This window comes from Pterocles gutturalis, unplaced genomic scaffold, assembly GCF_000699245.1.
Source record: "Pterocles gutturalis isolate BGI_N339 unplaced genomic scaffold, ASM69924v1 scaffold4529, whole genome shotgun sequence".
In the NCBI taxonomy this organism is placed as follows: Eukaryota; Metazoa; Chordata; class Aves; order Pterocliformes; family Pteroclidae; genus Pterocles; species Pterocles gutturalis.
In genome coordinates, this window is record NW_010135457.1 from 12,883 (window position 1) to 22,986 (window position 10,104).

The 10,104-nt window shown below is 45.6% G+C and overlaps 1 protein-coding gene across 1 annotated transcript; it reads right to left on the reverse strand.

The window, feature by feature from the left end:
* Positions 1-46: 46 nt before the first annotated feature.
* On the reverse strand, positions 47-9,329 carry LEKR1 (leucine, glutamate and lysine rich 1; the record flags this gene model as incomplete). Its single annotated transcript, XM_010081881.1, has 7 exons — positions 47-323; positions 1,344-1,643; positions 2,586-2,738; positions 6,118-6,211; positions 7,376-7,579; positions 7,853-7,930; positions 9,248-9,329. Coding segments are annotated over 7 exons (1,188 nt in total), but the record flags the coding sequence as incomplete, so codon positions are not given.
* Positions 9,330-10,104: the final 775 nt, after the last annotated feature.

Here is a 10,104-nt window from a genome sequence, read left to right on the forward strand (position 1 = left end):
TGCGGAAGCCCCGTAAACCCCCGCCGGCCCCTGCCTTTACGCTTACCGGCGGCGGGTGCCTTGGCGGCTCGTGAAATACCAAACTGTCCGGAGAGATGGATTTCCTTCCCAGCGGCGGGGCTCGTGCGGCTCTTCTGCCCGTACTCGGCGAGCAGGGCGGCGGAGGAGGTTAGGCTGCCCTGAGCCAGGGAACACGGCGATACCGGGAAGTTTCCACTGAGCTTTTTGAGTTCCAGGACTTGTTCCCTGGCTTGAGTCAAAGCTGCAGTCAGCTCATAGCGTTCCGCGCACTCTCTGCGCACCGTTTCCTGGAGAAGGGTGTTCTGCAAACAGAAACAAAGGCTGGCGTTACAAAACGCCGTGAGTCAGAACACGTGCCTACGGAACTCCCGGGGCTGCAGGCAGGCGCGGCTGGAGGGCACTGAGGCATACAAACCCTTCCACGCTTCCCCCGTTCTGGTTTCTCTGAAAGTCATTCCAAGGATCCTCATCAGCATCTACATACCCTCCATCCCCTCGGGAGACGGTGACAAGCAAGAGGTTGGTCATCAGAAGTGACTTCTGATCTCCTGCCCATCCCACAGCCAGAGGGAAACGGGGAATGCTGCTCTTGGGAGGGAAAAGGTTGAGTACTACTGCGCCGCTTCATGGGGATAAGATGCTCAAGAACTCGTCCTCCTCTGTAGTTTAAATAATTATTATTTGGGGAATTATTCGGGAAGTGTCACCTGCAAGTCTGAGAAATACCCTGGTGCGGAGGTTACCTGAAAACCAGCTGCAACGTTCAGCCACTCTGCTCTCCCCATTCCCTGCTGGGATCGTCTATGGGGAGGAACTGAAGACAAGCAGAGCTGGTGGAGGGTCACGATGAGGGTAACGGCGTGTTCCTCACTCTGCTGAAGGTCTGACCAGTCCCTGAGGAGCGCACGTCCTTCCACGAACCTCCCCCACGGGCACGGGACAGGACGGCTGCCAGCACCCCTCTCACCTCACTAACACACACTCACTAACGCGCATTCAGAACCAAACCCACGTAGGCTGCTTTACTGTTTACTCGTGTGTATGTAGCATGGTGTGAGGTTAGCCACTAAAAAATGAACATCTTGCAGGACCTGAAAAATAGGGATTTTTTAAAAAATACAACCCTAGTTTAAGTGCTTGCTGAATTAAAAATTTCACCTATTTTGTGATACCTTGTATATATGAAATGATGATGGGCTTGGCTTTATAAATCTTTTAATGGTTTTTAAACCAAGGTCTGAAATAGAGATGCTTTGAATGATTTTAGAAATCACATGTCTCTACGTAAAAACAGCAAGGCATTTCCTTGGTCACGTTCCTACCTCCTCTTGAACTTGACTCAAGTCGTGAATCAGCTGTGTCCTCTCCTGGGTTAATTTTTCCAGTTCATCTGACTTGTGTTTGATTTCTTTCCTCATATTATCCAGAAGGGATTCATTGTTGTTCTTTTCCATCGTCAGCTGAAACTCAAGTTCGGTTATCAGTCTCTTCAGGCTCTGAATTTCTTTTTCCTTGTCTTCATCTTTCTCTGCAAGTTTGTTCTGGGCATCCTGTAGCTTCTTTTCAAGAATTTCTGTCTCCATCCTGAGGCTACTGGTGGCGCTGGATATTAACCCTGGTATCTGCATTAGATTAGCCAAACATTGCATTAGGCTACATTCAGTGGATAGCTTTAGATGTGTAGGATTAAGAATCAGATAAATGCTGACTTCAGGAAAAAAAAAAATACAAATGCAAACTACATGCCCTGAGAGACAAAAAAAAAAAGCTTTGAATTTCCATAACACCCTCAAAGGGTATCAGAGAGCTGTAAATTAGTCAAAACTCCCTCAGAACAGAGAGATTAATTAGTATGTCCGAGATCAAACAGAAAAACAGAGGTAAAAACGGAAAAACTTCTTTACAGGAAGCCAGTATTGCTTCAGGGTTTGAAAACCAGAGTCAAATATTTGTCAAGTGAACGAAGCCAAACTGGTATTTTCAGCTCTTTAAAACAAATCTTCAACAATTTCATCCAATGTCTTTGATTTTTCCAGAATTCTCAAGAAACAAGTCAAATCGTTTGAAAACTAAGGTTGTAGGTAAAATTTTCAATTTTTATCTAAGACCTGAAAAGGGGAGGTCTGGGAAGAGCCCCTGCGTGTGCTGCAGCCACCGGCACAGCCGGGGAAGCCGCTCACCGGCCCCCGGCCCCTGCCCCAGCGCCGCCGGATCCATGCGGGAAGGGAGCAAACAGAGCGGGTGGGTTTGGGACAGCTTGGCACAGTCCGCAACAGCCCAAGGGCTTTCAAAAACGATGATGTCAGTTTAAAGATAACGAACAGCTACACTCTATAGACAGAGAGGAACTCCAGGGAAAGAAAACGTGAGCAAAGAGCGAGCTCCTGCAGCGCCTCCCTACCTGGAATAACAACTGATTAAAGTGATCCATTAAAAAAAACCTTGAAATATACTAAGACTGGGTAAAAAAAAAAATTTATCACCTAGATACAGGACTGCACGTAAAGAAGGTTTTACCTTTCCCGATCTACCGCCACAAAACTCTTCTCTGGGGTGTCACACACCTTGTTCTGGAGCTCTTCGTGGTCTCGCTGGTATTTTGTGATCAGTTCCTGCTGCTTTTGTCTCTCGATGTCTAGTTCCACTCTCGCTTCTTCCTTGACTTTAAGTATTGCTTCTTTGTGTCGTGCTTCGCCTTTCGCCAGATCTATTTCCATCTAGGGAACAAGCGGGGTTTAACCGTACATACCAACTCCTCTTCAGATATTGGCATCTCAAATTCAGGCAGCAGGGCGTCACGCTAAGGCACTGCGAAAGCACTAAATGACAAAATCCTTCGCTGCTTCCCAAAACAGATGATTGTTCTGCTGGAAGCATTTGCTCTGGGGGTAAAGCTCAGCTTTATTATTCTTTTGAAAAGCAGCAAAATGATACATTTCACAGTAAACATCTACCATGCTAAAAATAAGCCGTACACTCAATATTAAAATATAAAAATGTTAAATCTTTCTTATAAAAATCCTAAAAGCCCGACCCTATAGCCCGTCTGTCTGCCCACGCTCAGCCGACACGCTCCACGTGGGCATCTCACGATTTGGGAGCACCATGCTCCTCAGCCCCACGTACCCGTCCTATCGCGTGTCCCCTTCCCCTAAACCTGTTGTGAATCCCCGAAATTCCGGGTGAGATATCCCAGGCCTTATTTCCCCCAGGTTATGATAAAATTCTTAATTGTTATTATTAAATCATCTCTTTAATATTATAAATTCAAATTTGACAATTCAGACAGAATCTCCCAAAAAGAAAAGCCTGGATTCTGGAGGAAACACTGAAGGCTGTGTTTTCAAAAATCTTTTTCCTAAAGGAGAATTAAAATTATTAAAAGCAGAAAAGCCCAGAATGAGCTTAATTTACAATTATCTGATTTCATACCCTAATTGTCAGCAAAAGTGTAACAAACCCCCCTGCCTCTTTTTTGGGGAAAAGACAAACTGGAAATATTTTCATTATTTTTTTATATTAAAATATACCCAATTCTGGGCACGGAATAGGCACAAATCCCCCACGGAGGTTTAGCTTAAAACTGGTATTTTTGTATCCTCAGAGCAGACCATCATTATTATTGTTATTATTATTATTATTATAGATAGATCTATCTTCTACATTATTAGGTTTGGGAAGTAGGATTCTAATCACAGAAAACCAAATTTATTAACTCTACTTATTCTTACAGGAGCAGATCCCATGTTGGAGGCTACTTGATTAAAAAGACTAAAAACCAAACCACAAGCAGTATAAAAACCCGAGCTCGTGCTGAAGGCTACACGAGCATTTTTCCCATTTAACAGTTGAAGCTCACAGAGCCGATGGCCAGAACAGGAAATCAAACAGCAGCTGATCTTCAAAGCAAGCATAATGGCTACTAATTGCTTAAACCCACTTACAGGCCCCTCATTAATTAATATTTTAAAAAAATCCATAAAACAAACGTTTACATCAGTCTTAATTTTATGAGATTTTTTTTCCTGTTGTTCTGTTAAAACAATTTAAGGTGTATCTGTATTGTCAATAGGAAACCGGGACACTTTACACTTGCGCAATGGCACAGTGACCTGAGGAAAAGAGAACTTTGTCACTTGGACTCATTTCTGATTCTTTTGTCTGAAGAGAACATTTTTCGAGCACTTGCCACTCGCTGCATGCTAAGGGCTGGGACCAGCAGCAGCCGGTATCCCCGTTTAACGTCAGGCTGGACCACGCGCTGGGATTACGCAGACAGCGCGACCTCACGCTAAAATCACATCCTGCGACAGCGAGGTTATGAAGTTTTAAAAGAAATGTAACTGATCTTAACTGCTAGTAGTCCGCAAATTTTCCTGGGACTGAACAAAGCTTTCAGACACTGATCACACACTGAACCAGAAAAGACAGTAACTGCAGTCGCCAATGATGTACGGCTCAAATCAGAAAAGTCAGAGTTACTGTTGAACACTATTTTCAATTTTTTCTTCCCAGATTTTATTTTTTTTTACTTTTTAATTTGTTATATTCAGAAAACATTTGTCCACAGACAACCCCAAACCCAGGTACACGTTAAGAGGTGACCAACAAATCACAACCCAACTTGGCAGAACATCGTTATCCCAATTAAAGCTGCAACCGGCGGTGGGAAACCCTTCTAACAAGAAGACACACGATCACAGGAGTTTGTGTGTGGCACAGACCAGGTGAGGTGCCGGGAGGGCATCCCAGAATGGTTTGGGTTGGAAGGGATCACCCAGTGCCACCTCGTGCCATGGGCAGGGACACCTCCCACCAGCCCAGGTTGCTCAAAGCCTCATCATCCTCATCACGCTGCATCCTGCATCCGTGGGTGGGACCAGACCTGATCTCTTTCCCACTCTCTGTTCCCCAGCCAAGCCAGCTACCCCCCAAATTTGGGGTGCCCTCCTGGCTGGATTTTAACCACCCTTCTCACCTGTAGCCTTGACTTAATTTCTTTTTTCCTTCACTCCATTAAATAATGGGAAAAGAGGGCTGTGTCACGGAGCAGGCATGTCTGGAAGGTGCATCAATCTCCGTCCCACCTTCCCCCGATGCACCCCAACCCCCGGTGCACAAGCCCCCCAGGTTTGCTCCAGGTACTCCAGCCCTGGAGCCAGGGGACACTGCTCACTCGGGGGTGGCATCTTCCTCCCCGTACACGTGGGGACTCACCCCGACGCTGGCAAGAACTACAGGTTCATACCAAAACAACAAATTTCATGGTCACAGAGGGCTCGGAAAGGATAAAACTCCCGTTACATGTTCCCCCGCCTATTGCCGTGAGGGACAGAACCGTCTCAGGATGTATGGCCACGCACCCTGCACTCAGAGCCGCCGTCAGCACCGGGCAGGGCACCCACACGCCTCTCCCCTTCCTCTCCGGCCAACACCTCCGCTGCCTCCTGCTCCTCAGCAGCTCCCGAGAGCTCCGGGACCACCCTGCTTCTCTGCCAGATGTGCCGGGACACAAACCCAGGCGCTGACCCGCTCCCCCACGCAGAGCTGTGCTCCGGGGTTTGTAACCCGGGCTGCTGCACACACAACAGGGCGGGCTCCATGTGTCACGCTTTGGGGCTTGTGGAGGACAGTGGCCCCCGAGACGGGGCTTTTCTGCTGCTCACAGCGCAGGGTGGGCTCCATACGTTCACCTCCTTGCAGCTGGACAACAGCCCCTGAAATGGAGCTTTTCTGCACCCCTCCTGCGGGGCACACGGAGCTGCCAAGGGGTCGGTGGGCTCCATCCTGCTCCCCACACGCAGGCTGCCAGGGGACTGCACCCCAAACACTGGCGCTTTCCCCGAAACTGGGAAATCCAAATCAGAGCTGACCACCTGCCAAGTCTGCAAACACTCCGACTAAATCCCTCCTGCGTCCAGTACCACCCATGGCGAGAGCTCCCGGCTCAAACCTCTCGGATGAAGAAGACAAGTGACACGTGTGCGCTCGAGGAGACAGGTATCTGTCTCGCTGTACCCAGCCCTGACAGCCCACTACAACTGGGGAAAAAAAAAAAAGAAATGGAAGGGGTGCCAAGTGCACACGCAGGATTACCTTCTCCCTCCAGTTATCTTCTATCCGCATCTTCTGTCTTAACGTTTCCTGCAGCTGCTCTGTTCTGTTCTGATGAGAAATCAGCATTAACTCCCTAGAAACCACAAAAACTCGTATGTCAATAGGCGCTCTGCCCAGATGGGCGCTGTGCCGCTGTGGCAAAGGCTCGTCTCCTCCTCCGCTGTGCCATCAGCCCAGCAGCGCTGCCCGCAGCCCCGAGCCCCAGCACTCACCACTGCTTCGCATTTGCATCGCGGCAACACGTGCTTTATGAATTTTAAAGAAGATACTGTAGTTGATCTGTCTTCCACACACACATATTTAAACCTCTCAAGTCAAATTTTGAAGAACACTGAAAAGCTGTTATAACATTCAAAACGGAAATTGCTGTGTCTGATGAACTCAGAATATTACTATCATTAATTAAAAATATCGTAATAGGTTTTGAACTAAAACCACCCAGTGCTTTCTGTTGTTAGAGTTACTGTTTGTTACGTGAGGCTTGTAAAGCAAAAGCCCCGGAGAGCTGAAATTCTTGTAACTTAGATTATTAGCAATTTACCACCTGGAACAACTCAGGTACCTCAGGCTTAAGTAGAAGGGGAATTAAATTAACATGTAATATCTTTTCACGCGAGTACTGCAGTACAGGGAATATCCAAACCCTTTAAATATTACAATAGCTTAATGCCTCTTGGTGTACACCACTCTCCAAAAACGCTTATCTTCTCCCAGAGCCGCTTCCCCGAACACATTTTCCACGGTGCACAAATCAAAGCAGTAACACACTGCCCCGTCTGAAGCAGGGGACAGCACTCTCTATTCGCCAATAAAAGCCACGCTGATTTATCAGCAACGAAAATTTCCTGGCAGGCAGCTGTCCATCCACATCCCCAAACACTAGCCCATTCCCAATAACCTGGCACGCTGAACTATTTATAGCATTGTCCTGCTTTGCAAGTCGCTAATAACCTGAGTCACACAAACTCAAACTCTCCAGGGCTTTTGCTCTACAACCTCACGGACCAAACGGCCGCTATCACCACCGCCACAAATGGGGGTTGCAACCAAGCTTCAGCTACAGCCCTGAACTGCAAAGCTGGCTTTCGGGTTGGTTTTGGGGTTTTTTGTTTGTTTGTGTTTTTTTGTTTGTTTGTTTTGTTTATTTTTTAATGGGCTTTTTTTCTTATTCATTCAAATTTTGTCTACACTGTTTATTTAAAAACTCCATTCCCCGCGGAGGCTCAGCTCCCATCACCTCTCTTGTTTCAGCATCGCCACCTCCTCCTCTGTTTGCCCAAGAAGAGCTTTCAGTGCTTCCAGCTCACTTTCCGATCGGCCCGTTCTTCTTTTGAGATCTTCTTCTTTCCTTTCTCTCTCAGCCACTTCTTCCTGTAAATGTTTGCACACTTGCTGGCAAATGAGAAGAGATTCCTCCTTTTCCTTCAGCTCTTTCGTAAGCCTACAGACGAAATAAAAAAGCTATCAGCATCGCAGTTACTATGTTCTGATTTACAGACAGATACTAAATATACAGAAATTATTTGTACCTGGAAAATAAAATGCTAGACAAAACGCCATGAGATTAAATCTAGTGACGTGAACACAAAAATAGAAACTAAAAGCAGAAAAAAATATTGTCTAAAAGCTGCATTAAAATAATGAAATAAATTTTTTTTCTCTCACAGTTCAGAAATCTAGGTGTCAGGTCATAACATATAATTATGGCATTTACCTTGACTCAGAGATTCCATTTTCATATTTCATTTTTTTCAGTTCATTTTGACAGACATCAAGTTCCGCTGATTTCACCCTACAAAAACATTTAACAATGGTGCATTTGTCCGAAGAAATGACAGCCTGCACTCACGCAGGAACCTGAAGCCAGGTTTATTGACATTCTCCTAAACCTGTATTTTCTGTTTCAGGGAGAAGGCAGACAACAAAAAGCCCTGTCAGTCCCAGCCAACATTTCTAACTAATTGGAAGTCACACCCCCAGCGTGATCTCAGCCTAACCTAGGATCACCACAAGTTTAATTTTGCAAACAAGAAAGCGAGATCTTGCAACATCAATGACAGTTTCCAGTAAGATATGAACAAAAAAAAGAACAAATAACAATTTGGTAGGTAGGAGGGCTGGAAACTTTGCAGCTTTCTTCTCATTATGTCAGCAGCTCAGCAATTAATAACCATGGTTAAGCTTCGTATTTACATTTAAACAAATGCAGAATATGTTATTTTATTAAATTGCACTCATATTACACTGCAGTTTTAATACGACATTTGGAAACCCTTTAGTGTTTGTTTAACTGTGTTCATGAAATCTTTTTTCATCCTCAACCCTCGTACGATCATTAAAACTCTTTGTTGCTAAGCATTCCAAATATTTGCGACTTCGTTACGATCAGACCCTCTGAATGCAGGAACCGAAACCAGAAAGTACACCTCCTAAAAGAACGAATCCTTGCTTAAATTTCAGGAAAGAAAACCACAAAAAGGCTGACGGTAGCTGGTCTCGAGATGGGCAGCACTAGTTCATATCTGAAACAGCCATGTTTATTTTCAGTAGGGAATTGTCTCGTCTCAGGCAGGGCTTTGGTTAGCTCCAACAAGGATTAGGTGACATTGGCTTCTTGCTCTAGCAGTTGAGGGTTTGTGTACTCCTACTCGAGATGACAAACAGCAATAACACCCTGGTGCACGGGGAGAAGGCATGGCAAATTCACATTTGGGAAAAAAAATACAATAAATCATAGTCATTGATGAAATACTGAAGTTTCTGATTAGTTTTCTTGCGCCCTTCCCTCCACCCCAACCCTGCACTGTGCAATATGACTTTCCACACCCATTTTTATATATTTTTTCTATATTTTTATATGTGGATTTAATAAAATTTGTCCTCCACTTGTGTGTTAACCAGCGGGGGGGTGAGCAGAGCTAACCCTCCTCTTTGCTGGCTGGAGGAGAGCTCTGCGTCCACAGACGGTGTGCTCCAGCCAGGGCTTGGAAATACAGACCCTTGGCTACGGAGAGGAAATATTTTATCTGTTGGTCATAACCCCAAACCATCGGGACAAGCAGCACGCTCCGGTGCAGCGGTGAATCGAGCGAGCAGAGGGAAGCCTTACGTTAGCAGCTTCTTGTAGTGGTCCATCTCGGCTGTGACTTTCTGCAGCTTCAGTCCCATCGTCTCCACTTGATTTGTTAAATCTGAAAATGAAACCACAGGTTCCACGTCTGTATTTACATGAAAATTATTCCCTTTGATACACATCGTGGTTTATCAGCATCTCAGCCGCTGCCGCTGCGCAACGCCAGCGGCCACCAGGACAGGCACAGGTCTGTCGTTTGTCACTCGTGACTTGATTTCTCACCGCTTAGGAGCCACACAAGCCAGCTGTTTGGATTTCCTTAAGAACAACAAGAGACACTGCAAAGGCTAGACCGCTGCGCACCCCAGTTCAGACCAGTCTGCCCAGCACAGACCAGCTTTAGAGCAAGAAGCTTGTTTTCGTTTGGTTGAGTTTTTCCAATCCTACCAGGAAAAGCAACTCCAACTAAATGTAAATATGAAACACTTTAAATCCTGCGGCTTGTACGTAATGCCGAGAGCAAAAGCACGCAGGAAGGCACACCTGGAGATAACCTGCTAACGTGGCTTTGTATAAAACACTGGCACTGCCTCAATGGTACGATTCATTTTGTCTTAGGGTCTCTTAGCTAAATGGTATCTTTCAGAGCACACCACCTACCAGCTTCAACCAGCCGTTGCCTGTTTTCCAGCATATATTCCAGTTCTTCTCATCTGCACAATTAGTTTAATTATATTAAGAAATAAAAAAACCCTTCAAATAAAATACTGACCAAAGATAGAAAAAAGTGTTAAATACCAGTCCTTCTGCACAGTCGCATGTAAATGAAAAAGTGACAAATTTCCCCCCAGCAGACACCGCAATTTAATTTAATCTCAACTGATGAGCTTCCA